Here is a 12500-nt window from a genome sequence, read left to right as displayed (position 1 = left end):
GGAAGGAGGAAAAGGTAATGATTTGGGGAGGACGTGCTTTATAGGAGAGCGGCGAGCTGGGAGGGGATGAACGTACGTGAGTGTGTTATGGACCGGGAAGGGTGCGTACAAGTCTGGAATGAGAAGGTGTATGCGAGAGAGAGAGAGAGAGAGAGAGAGAGAGAGAGAGAGAGAGAGAGAGAGAGAGAGAGAGAGAGAGGTAACAGATAGACAAACAGACGGAATGAATGAAAAAAACAGACATATAGATAGACAGACAGATAGACAGACAGATCTACTGACAAAACAGAAACCCAAACAGGCCGACAGACAAACATAACAACCAATGAGCGAACAGGCGAACACACAGACGGAAGAACAGGACTGATATAATTCCCTTTCAAGGGAGGTGTTCAGAATTAGCTTTTTTATCCTTTCAAGTCTGAGAGGATAAAGAAAGAAATTTCGGAAGAACAGTATCTTAGCGGCAAAAGCAAAAGAAAGAAATACATTATAAAAATACCAAAATACATCTCTAGTAATAAAATGGCTCGAAGGAATTACTTTCTCATGAACTTATTTTAACCTGACGTTCTTCAGGCGCCATCTTTAAAGTTCCCAGAGATTAATACTTTGTAAGGTAAAGAATAAAGGAGGCAAGAAATACTAAGCATATTGTTCCGATAAAGTGAAAAGAGCTCTGAAAAATTAAGAATTCCAGTAATGAATAAAGGAAAAAGAAAAGTAGGAAGAAAAATCCAGTGCAGAATTAAAATGTTTGAAATATATGAATATGTAAAATATTAGATAAAGAAATTGGAAAGAATGTGAACAAATATTACAACAAACTTTTAGTTTAATCAAAGCATGTTTGAACAATTATTTAAAAAAAAGGCTGGAAAACTGTATGCAAATTAGTGTAGTAGATAAAACTGAGCAAATCATATAAAACAAAAAACAAGAAATGTTAAAAAAATATATATTATGAGAGAGAGAGAGAGAGAGAGAGAGAGAGAGAGAGAGAGAGAGAGAGAGAGAGAGAGAGAGAGAGAGAGAGAGAGAGAGAGAGAGGCACGCGAAGAGAATAATATTAAAAGCAGAGGTTATTTACATTCGTAGAATATATATGAAAGATAAAAAAAAATATTATTACATTTATAAACAACTTGGACAAAATGAAAACAAAGAGGAAAGCATGTCAAGAATAACAAGGACAGTTCCACCACCACCACCACCATTACCACCACCACCACCACCACCACCACCACCACCACGTAGAAGCAGGAAGTAAATGCACAGACACACCAATGAAATTCAATAGTCTTGGCTTAATTTAGCAAAGTTATTTCTTCCTTCTCTTTTCTTAATTGTTTTATTTTCTCCCAGTGTTTCATTTGGCTTGCGTGCGTGGAGATGTTCCGCGCGTGTGTTTGAAATTTGCTCAAGTCTGCACGTGTAATGAAGGAAGTGACGAGTTTTCGTCCCCTGGATAACGAGAGAGAGAGAGAGAGAGAGAGAGAGAGAGAGAGAGAGAGAGAGAGAGAGAGAGAGAGAGAGAGAGAATCAGTCAGAAATCACGTCATATAACATTCTCTTCACCCTTTCCCTGCAATGTACAACTGTTCTCTACACAAAAAAGGCTGAACTCAATCGTTACAAACACCTACTAGCGACAAAAGGGGGATGGAAAGAATAGATTTTTCAGTGCGTTGGTAGAATAGTGTATAGCGATGGCTGATGTACGAAACGTGTCAGTGTTATTCGTGATCAAGGAATGTTGTGAAAAGCAGTGAAAAATTAACGATATGGTAAAGGAAATGACACGTTATGGGAGGCTGAGAGAGAGAGAGAGAGAGAGAGAGAGAGAGAGAGAGAGAGAGAGAGAGAGAGAGAGAGAGAGAGAGATGAGAATGAGTCGTGGTATCTTGCATGCATTTTTTGATTTACAAAAATTTTCATTATACCAATTTATCTTGATCTTCCTCGTGTCAACCTTCTTTAACGCAACCTCTCTCTCTCTCTCTCTCTCTCTCTCTCTCTCTCTCTCTCTCTCTCTCTCTCTCTCTCTCTCTCTCTCTCTCTCTCTCTCTCTCTCTCTCTCTCTCTCACCCACAGGACCGCCAGAGGAAGTTAACAACTGCACCGTGCTCAACGTGACGTCACACTCTGCTGGCATCAGGTGCTTGTCTGGCTTCGACGGCGGCCTGCCACAGCGCTTCCTCCTACAGGTCAGTGCTGGTCGGACAAGGTAAGAGGAACTGACTTGGCCTTGTTTTTATCATATGGCCACAGTGTCGCCTTGTGTGCTTGCCTTCCTTACGGGTTTTCATGTGGGTATCAAGTTTTCCTTCTCTGTTTGTATTCGTGGACAATAAGTAGGGATTTTTAGTATGTTGGGTATGTTTTACCCTAAAAAAGAGACATGCTTTAAGTTTTTGTGAGTTTAGTGTATGACAAAGGCTTTTTTTCGATGCCACTTCACGTACATAACTCCTTTATGTATTTGCGTTCAGCTGTTATTTAATTATTAATTTTTTGTATGGGCTTCTGGACTTAGGGATTAGTAAAAGAGTTCATTGTTAATAGTGACTAAGTTTCGTCCTTTAAGAATGTATATATCATCAGTCTTTATGAGTGTACTGCATGTCAGATACTTTCCCTGACCTCCATTCATCCTTCTCATCAGTGACAGCCTTGGTAGGGATATCGTAGTCATAACTCAAAGGGGTAAGCCAATACCACGACACACTGATTTTGGGCGTCTTGACATGTCTTTAGCCTGATGTTTCTCAGTGAATTTGACTTAGCGTTGCATTTATCTTGTTTAGCTCAAGTGAACATGAAGTATAGATTGATAAAGAAAGGCTTGTTGTGTTGAATGTTTTGCAGTAAGAGAGATGCGGAAGCAATTATCTTGCAGCCAGACATTAGGAAGTATAATAGCATGAGCAAGTGTATAACATTAAATTTTTATGTGTCTTACCTTTGGCGGTGGAGCAGAACGGGTGTTTGTTGGGAGTAAATAAGCAGAACTTTCATGGTCATATTACTTTGCCGAAGTTAGTAAAAGCCAGGTAGAATGTGTAGTGTCTTTTAAAATATCTCCACTTTAGCCTTTTATCTTGGCACAGAGGAAAATGTAAATATATTTTAAGCACCACAACCATCACTACCACACTGCACCACAACACACCACCACTACCACCACCCTTCGAAACCTATTAGTATCCCTACCACCACCACCACCACCACCACCACCACCAACACAACAGCCTCCTCCCCCTTCCCTCCTGGCCCTCCGTCTCCAGTGCTCCTTTTTCGCTTCCTTCCTTCCTCTCCAGGCCGCTCAAGCTTTCTCCTCCACGCCCATAACTTCTCATAACCGGCGTGAGTGTGTGGTGTGGCGTGAGTTTGCATATTACCAGATATTTACGGTATAATGCGTTTGTGATATCCTCCCAAACCTCGAAGGATCCTGCGTTGGGAGGGAGGGAGGTAAGGGAGGATGCGGTCTGTTGGGAGGCTGGAGACTGGAGAGGAGGGAGAGAAGGATGGAGGGGGAGAGCAATCCGACCCCGGGACTGGAAGCTTATTATGAGCATTCTTACTCCGTCACAGCCTGCCTCCGGGAGTGCACCTCATTTCTTTCTGCCTCAAAAGGTAAAGCAGGAAGAGAAATGTGATCTTTCCTGTGTTTTCCTTTGGGGGAAGTTCACTAGTGGCTAAACGGGTCTGCGCGCGCCCTGACATATTGTTGTTGTTAGTGTTGTTACGATAATGACTGATTTCATTGTATTAATGCTGATGATAATAGGGATAATAGTAGTGGTAGTAATAATAATAATAATAATAATAATAATAATAATAATAATAATAATAATAATAATAGTAATAATAATGACAATAATGATAGTAATAATAATAATAATAAGAAGAAGAAGAAGAAAAAGAAGAAGAGGAAGAACAACAACAACAACAACAACAACAACAACAACAACAACAACAACAACAAAGCCAGAGTAATATTTCTGCAGATTTGTTACTTCTTGCACACACACGCACACACACACACACACACACACACACACACACACACACACACACACACACACACACACACACACACACACACACACACACACACACACACACACACACACACACAGATTTCTTAAGTTTATTTTCAACTTTCTCAAAATCTGAATCGATGCTCGATTTCCAACTCCTAATCTTCTGAGATTCTAAAACATCTTGGAGGAAGAATTGTGAAGGAAAGAGAGGGAAAGTAAATGAAGATCGGAGGTCTTAGGAGCGTGAAGAGGGAAGGAAGAGATGAGGGGAGAAGCAGGATCTGAAAGCTTAGCAATCTTAAGACGCAGGAGGGGACTGCAAACTGTTGACAAATACATCCACATGCACATGGAGGATGGAGGAAACATTCATCTCAGTGGAGAGGTACACTGGATAACCCACATCCCCATTCATATAATGTTTTCAGAATGAGTCTCATTTGACTTTTTCGTCATGAGATCTTTAGAAGCTGGAAAAGAAAAGAAAAAAAAAATCCGAGTAAAAACAAATTTGGAGCATTCTTATAATTTGCACTTCGTAAACTTTTTAAAGTTCAAATAGTTTATCAGGAGACACGCTTTGACATATTGTAGTAAAAAAGTGGAAATAAAAAAAAAAAATCTCAATATGGATAGAAATGAATAAATAAAAATATTTAAAACAAAGACTTGGACAATATATATAAAGGAAATCGAACATACACCCCATCCCCCCCCCCCACACACACAGATCTATCAGTCATTACAGAACAAGCAGCATTCTGATTCAAGCCGAGGCTACAACAATGACTGCGCGTTTCATCGGATCAGACCCTTAATGGTGCCTCATAACGCCCCCGGTGCCGCCCCTTCACGCCGCCGCCCCGCCCTGCCTTGCTCGCCTCGCACCGGGAATGATTTCACACGCGATTGAGTGATTGCTCTTTCACCACAGTAATATGAAGGTCGGAATATTTTTTTTTTTTTTAATACATAAACAAGGTGCAGTCTCTCTCTCTCTCTCTCTCTCTCTCTCTCTCTCTCTCTCTCTCTCTCTCTCTCTCTCTCTCTCTCTCTCTCTCTCTCTCTCTCTCTCTCTCTCAAATGTGTGAGTGTCGTGCAATTATAGTCGTAATAAAGATGGAAAAAGATAAAAATAAAGAAAAATATAAATTGTGCGGCTGTAAAAGTGCAGTTACGTGTTCACTGCAACGAGTTCCCGAGTGAGAGAGGCGACGGGCGACTGAAGGAAGGCGACGCTGACGTTGACTAGCATGACCAAGCAGTAGGTAACATTATCCCAGCAATTTACCATACTCATATCTTTAATACGAAAACCAGGCGAGAGATATAGCGTGGAAGGCGGGTAAAATGCAGCGTGACATGAATTTACGATATGATAACTGGAAATAAAAATAAAAAGAATACACAAATATATATATATATATATATATATATACATACATACATATATCTGAAACGGAATATAATATTACAAATGGAAAAATAAACCATCGCATGAAAAATATTGTTTAGATTGGATTTCAAAAACAATTAATTTCATTCTCTCCCTTTACGTAAGCGCTGCGTTTCCTTTTCCTCTCCTCCACACTGCCCTGAGACGTACTCTTTCTCTCTCCTTTTATAGTCTTTTCCCTCTCCCTGCGCCCTTCGTCACTAACCCACTCTCCTTTCTTCTCTCTCCTCCCCGTCTCCCTTTCTCCCCTCTCCCCCGTCACCTGCAGGTATGGAACATAAAAGTCGTGTCGTAAATCTCTTCTCTTATCTCTTTCTGCCTGTCATTTTCTCTCATTTCGTTTCTCCCTCAGTGACTCCTTTGCCGCCCTCTAACTCTCCCTCTCTTTCTCTCTCTCTCTACTTGTTTCTCTTCCCTTCATATCCTTTTATTTTCATTTATTTCTAGTTTTTGGGTGATAGTCTACTGTTGCCCTCTCTCTCTCTCTCTCTCTCTCTCTCTCTCTCTCTCTCTCTCTCTCTCTCTCTCTCTCTCTCTCTCTCTCTCTCTCTCTCTCTCTCTCTCTCTCTCTCTCGTGTCTTTTGTCTTATTCCCTCATTCATTTTCCTTGTCCTCCATGCTCTTCTTCTTCCCTCACCTATTTACACAGATGCTTCCTTCCCTAAGCGTCCCTCCTTCTCCACGTCTGTTGCACCTTCCTCCTCCTCCGCCTGCCTGCCATCCTCTGTTCAAAACTTGCATTACTGCCCCTGTTCTCCCTCGCCTTTGTCCTCTTCTCTCCTCGTAAACTCCCCAACTCTCCCACCTGCCTAACATTCTTGGCTCCCTTGTCGAGTATTCCTGTCCATCCTTTCCCTCCCTCTCCCTTTTCCTCTCTCTCTCTCTCTCTCTCTCTCTCTCTCTCTCTCTCTCTCTCTCTCTCTCTCTCTCTCTCTCTCTCTCTCTCTCTCTCTCTCTCTCTCTCTCTCTCTCTCCAGTCCGGCACTACTCTACACTCTTCTTCTATCTCTCTCTCTTCCTCTCTTTCTCTTTCCTCTTCCCTCTGTTACTGTTCCCTTTGTCCATTTCTTGCCCCTCCCATCAAAAACGAGTTCCAGGTTTTCCCTTGCCTTTCCAGAGCCTTTTCCCTCTCTCTACCTAAGCCCCTTACTTTCCTCTCTTTTCTACGTCTGTCCTCTCTCCTGTTATAAAAGCCACATTGCTTTCCACTTTTTTTCCTTCTTTAAACCTTATTCCCCAAAATTACTATTTATTCCCGCTTCCTTATCCTTTATATCACAGTTCTGCTGTTTTTTTCTTTTTTTCGTTTCCATGTGACTCCATTCTATTTTTTTGTAAGTTCTCATATCTCCTCCATTCCTTGTGCACCAGGAATGAGACAAGAGAGAATCATGTTAGCTAAGAAGTAGACAAGGTGAAAAATGCAAACAGGTACCTGGCTTTTCAAAACGCTAAACTTGATAGACTTACTTTTATTTCCACTTTCCTTTCTCTCTCCTACCTGCCCTGCTTACTTCATTCTCTTATTTCTCTTATGTTTACCCGTCTGGAAACGTGTCCCCTTTCTTAATTTCCCTTCCCTCATTCAAATTACGTTGTCTGTATTCGCATATTCATCATAATCCCTCTTTTTGCGAAGGGTGGAGGTGTAAGAAGGAAGGTCACTGCACGAGATCAGTAAAGTGTAGAAACTATTGGTTGCTCGACTTTGCTACTGAAAGCTGTCACTCACCACCTACTGCTCTACCTTTCTCCGTATCCTGTTCCACATTCTGCTAACTCTTCATTACTCCTCCCTTTTCCTTCGTAATAATTCTCCTTCACTTTGGCCTGTTCCACCTTCCTGCTAACTCTCTCCGTCACCATCTGCTCCACCTTAAACTTTCCCAGCGCCTCCAATTTTATTTTCATACTGTCCTTCCTTACCTCCTGTTCCAAAATCCTACAAACTCCTTAATTACATTTCACACTGTCTCCTTTCTTCATCATCCTTTGCTCCAGCATCCTACAAACTCCTTCACTATATCATTCCTTCAGTACATCCTTTAATACCTCTCTTCTTCACTTCATCTGTTTCTCTTTTCCTAACTCACCCTCCTTCGTCGCCTTCTACTTCAGGTTTGGGAGGCAGAGTCCGGGCGGCTGATGGTCAACGCGTCCAGTTCCAGTCCAGTGTTTGCCGCGCGCCCCCTAGAGCCCGGCAGGACCTACAAAGCCTCCGTGGCCTCCTACAACAGCCGGGGCCGCGCTACACCCAGCCGGCTCCTCTTTCTCACTCTGAAAGAAGCTGAGATGCATAAAAGTAAGTACATTTTCCTTTGAGTTTTGGGTATATATTTTTTTCCGGCCTGGTTTATTTGGTTGGGTGTGTGTTTTTTTTTCGTTTAGTTCAGTTTTTTTTTTCTTTTCGTGTGTGTGTGTGTGTGTGTGTGTGTGTGTGTGTGTGTGTGTGTGTGTGTGTGTGTGTGTGTGTGTGTGTGTGTGTTTTAAGGGGCTGGGATGGGGTGGAGAATGGCACGCTTTATTTTTACGTTTGTGTTATATTTCTTTGTGTGTGTGTGTGTGTGTGTGTGTGTGTGTGTGTGTAGGTGTGTTATTTTATGGCTTGTTTTCTTTGCCTCTCTTTCTTCTCGTTTTTTTTTCCGTGTGTGTGTGTGTGTGTGTGTGTGTGTGTGTGTGTGTGTGTGTGTGTGTGTGTGTGTGTGTGTGTCTGTTTTCTTAGTAATGCACTTTTTCTATTTCTCTCCTCTTTCCTCACCAAGTTTCCTGCACTTTCACTTACGTATTTATTTTCTTTTCAGTTTTATTTCACACCAACACACTTTTCTTTCTACCAATCCCCTCATCCCTCGACCTGACCCTTCCTTATCCTCTCCCTTAACCTCATTACCTTCCTATTTTCCTCCTCCTCCTCCTGCTGTTATGTCACCAATCTGTCACTTCGTCTCCGTTTTACTGATCCCCTCACATATACACCCACAGTCCCCACCTTTTCCTCTACCTCATTCTCTGCACCAGCACACAACTACTGTCTGGCCTTCTCTTCACTCTCCTAGTCTTCATTCTTACCAATCCCTTCACATATATATACTACACAACCTCCTCCACTTTTTTTTTCTTCTCATTTTCTGCACGAACACAATACTGATATTTGGTTTCCTCGGCACTTGTCTCGTCTCTGTTTAACTCATCCTTTCACATATATACCCACAAACTTCATCTTTTTTCCCCCCTTATTCCCTGCACCAACTCACGACTGTACTTCCGTTTGGCCTCCTCTATACTCAGCTCGTCTCCATTTCACTTATCCCTTCTTTCTTCCTCCCTCCATCATTCTCCGCACCAGCACATTACTTCTGTCTGGTCTCCTCTGCCCCGAACACTCAAAACCTCATCGCCACAACTTAACGCCTCACTTCACCGCTGAATTTCTCCCTTTCCTTCTCCCCCGCAGGCCTGCCGTCGATGGTGGAGCCCTCACCGCTCGTGCTCATCCTCGGAGTGATTACTGGCGTGCTGGTAGTGGTGGGCGCTCTCCTGCTGGCGGTGTGGCTCGTGAAGGAGAGAAGAAACCACGGGCATCACGAGTCAGCCACAGTCACTCAGATCGTCCTGAAAGACAACAATCCGGACCTTTTGAGTGAGTGTCTTTAGGGTGAAGTTTCTTGGGTGTTTTGGTCGTGGTGGTGGTGGTGGTGGTTGTAAGTGTTGGAGTATTGTGGTTTTTGTAGAAGTAGGAGTGGAATTAGGCGAATGAAATTGTTTTTTGTTGCAATGGAAATAGTAGTAGTAGTAGTAGTAGTAGTAGTAGTAGTAGTAGTAGTAATAGTTTTTGTTGTTGTTGTTGTTGCTGTTGTTGTGGGTGTGGGGGGTTGTTATTGTTCTAGTGGTTGTGAAAGGTGTAAAAAAAAAAAGTCACATCTCAAGGTCCTTTTTCTTTTTTTCCTGCGATCATTCTTTTTCTCGCAGCTTGTTTGTTGTTTTTCGTCACTTTCTCTTCAGGATGTTGTTGTTATTGTTGTTGTTGTTGTTGTTGTTGTTGTTGTTGTCTTTTATTACTTGCTGCATTGTTTCACGTCCGCCGGGGTTTAGACTTCACTCTTTTTATACGTCTTTCTTTTTTTTTTCTCTCTCTCTCTCTCTCTGTCTCCTTTATCTGTCTCCCTCACTTTCTCTCTCTCTTTCTCTCTTTTTCTTTCATCACGTTTCATTCTTCCAGTTGTTGACGGAAATAGAAAAGTTGTCGCCTTGCAAAGCACAACCTCCTGTATTCTTTTTTTCACAGGTCGGCTTACGTGCTTCAACCTCTCCACCCCCTCTCTCTCTCTCTCTCTCTCTCTCTCTCTCTCTCTCTCTCTCTCTCTCTCTCTCTCTCTCTCTCTCTCTCTCTCTCTCTCTCTGTCCCTATCAATGTCTGACTCCGAATATTTGTTACGCTTTCTATTCATTTGTGCTCCTTTTTACCAGCTGCGCTATTTTTTTCCCCTTAAGCTATAAAGTTTTGGCGTTTTAATTTTTTTTTCTTTCTTTTTTTTTTTTTTTTTTCTCGTGTAGTGGTAAGAATACTTTTCCCCCTCCTCTTCTTCTTCTTTGGAGTTTTCGGTCATCGTGCGTTTAAGAGTTGAAGGTATCTTTAGACATTTTTCTCTGCCCGTCATGTTCCGGGTGGCAGGTGACGTGTGACTCGACTAGCCTCGTATGAAAAGATATATATATATATAAAAAAAAAAAAAAAGGATAAAAGCAAAAGAAAAAAAAACCGCTTTGCCGCCCACCTGCTGCCGCCGTCATGGTCGTATTTCCCTTCATGCCTTTTTTTTTTTCATATTTTATTTTGACTTTATTTTGACTCTTTGGTGCCTGCGTGCAGATTGTTTTTATGTTTTTAGCTTCACGGCGCTGTGTCTGTGTGAAGCTTTGCCCCGTGTGTTATTTTTTTTTTCTGTGTGTATGTGATTAAATGTTTATTTATAGTCTTTGTTTAGACATGCCGTTGCTGCTGCTGCTATTGTTACAGCAGCAGTGGCACCAGCAGCAACATCAACAAAAAACAACAACAACAAATACTAATGTTGCTACTACTACTACTACTACTACTACTACAGACCACATGAATTTGTTTAAGGACCAGAGAGGAATAACTAGTAGCTTTAGTTCAGTGAGAGAGAGAGAGAGAGAGAGAGAGAGAGAGAGAGAGAGAGAGAGAGAGAGAGAGAGAGAGAGAGAGAGAGAGAGAGAGTATCGAGCAAAATGGCACTTCCTCACTTTCAGTAACATTTTCCGATTCTAGTGATTTTCTGTATTACGTTCTTTCCACGAATATAGGAAACTCTCTCTCTCTCTCTCTCTCTCTCTCTCTCTCTCTCTCTCTCTCTCTCTCTCTCTCTCTCTCTCTCTCTCTCTCTCTCTCTCTCTCTCTCTCCCGTGACTCCCTACATCGACAAAGAAAACAACAACAAACAAGCATCATCGACGTCTCGCAGCTATTGTGAAAAACAAAGAATTGGAAAAAAAATATGAGAAAGGTTTCATATGCTCGTGTTTTCGTCTTCATCCTTCATCCAGCTCCCCTTCCTAACTAATCAGGAGTTGTGGATCATTAAGCTAAGACCTCCTGCGCTCCCTCATCTTTGGTGGGGACGTAGAAATAATAAAAAATGCTGGGTGCTCTTCGCTCAGTAATAAGAGTCACTTCGAAGGTTTTGACGTGTGATGGTACACAGGGTACGAAGGCGGTGCAGGAAGACTGTAAAGTTCGTGGGTGATGAAGATTAAGTTAGGAATGATCGTAAAAGGTGTAACTTTCAAATCAACATAATTATAGTCACATATGAGACTCATGAGCGAGAGAGAGAGAGAGAGAGAGAGAGAGAGAGAGAGAGAGAGAGAGAGAGTATTAGGTATACGTAAACCATAAAGCAGAGTAGAAAAAGACTAGTACCTCAGTGGGCCTCTCTCTCTCTCTCTCTCTCTCTCTCTCTCTCTCTCTCTCTCTCTCTCTCTCTCTCTCTCTCTCTCTCTCTCTCTCTCTCTCTCTCTCTCTCTGGTATCTTGGCCAGAGCCCTCTTACATGAAAAAAAGAAAAAAAAGACGGGAATCACTCAGCTGTCTCACAAGAGCATCACTAACACAAGAGGTAAAAGGACTCAGGATAATCATACCTAACATCATTCAAACGTAATATTGCTTTGATTATTATTATTACACGTGGGCGGCATTAAGTCGGTCATGAACTCTTCAGGCTCAAAAGCAGTTAATCGTACGAAGGCATTGCTGTTCGTGTCACCGCCCACGACACATCACAGGCGCCGGGGTAGTGTGTCAAGACAGGTTTTTGCCCCTCGAGAATATATTACGCTTAGCTCTCTCTCTCTCTCTCTCTCTCTCTCTCTCTCTCTCTCTCTCTCTCTCTCTCTCTCTCTCTCTCTCTCTCTCTCTCTCTCTCTCTCTCTCTCGTCATCTTCCCACACCGGCCTCTGATCTCTGCTTCAGTCCACGTAACAGTGTTGAAAATCCTCCGCGACAAAAGGAATCTTTGTATAATATTGCGCATCAGATGAATTGCGATTTATTGCATTAGATTCAAGTCATATCTAGATTATTGAGACATGAAAGGTAAAATACAATGCTACTTCAGTGGATTGTGTGAGTCTTTGTTCATGTTTTCTTTCTTTCTTTCTTTCTTTCTTTTTTATTTAATGTTAAGGATTTATTTATATATTTTCTCGTAGTTCATTTCTTCAGATTTCCTTGAATTATTTACAGCGGGTTTGCTTACCACTAAAAATAAAAATGATGACGATGATGATACTATTCTTGTTATTCTTTTTTTATTATTATTATTATTATTATTACTACCAGTAGTAGTAGTAGTAGTAGTAGTAGTAGTTGCGATACTAGTATCATCGCCCTAAGAGAGAGAGAGAGAGAGAGAGAGAGAGAGAGAGAGAGAGAGAGAGAGAGAGAGAGAGAGAGAGAGAGAGAGAGAGAGAGAG

General features: G+C 41.9%; 1 protein-coding gene across 2 annotated transcripts in view; it reads left to right on the top strand.

Annotated features, from left to right (window-relative positions):
- The window catches only part of LOC135093164 (nephrin-like), a 143251-nt gene that overhangs the window by 125483 nt on the left and 5268 nt on the right, over nt 1–12500 (top strand). For both annotated transcript variants that reach the window (XM_063992093.1, XM_063992092.1), the window contains exons 3-5: nt 2095–2207; nt 7624–7807; nt 8960–9145. In XM_063992093.1, coding sequence (XP_063848163.1) covers nt 2095–2207; nt 7624–7807; nt 8960–9145 — 483 coding nt within the window. The remainder of the gene's footprint in view (nt 1–2094; nt 2208–7623; nt 7808–8959; nt 9146–12500) is intronic.

The sequence above is a fragment of the Scylla paramamosain genome, chromosome 42, assembly GCF_035594125.1.
Source record: "Scylla paramamosain isolate STU-SP2022 chromosome 42, ASM3559412v1, whole genome shotgun sequence".
NCBI lineage: Eukaryota > Metazoa > Arthropoda > Malacostraca > Decapoda > Portunidae > Scylla > Scylla paramamosain.
The sequence above is the reverse complement of the archived record's forward strand: the minus strand, read 5'-3'. Positions and strand labels throughout refer to the sequence as shown.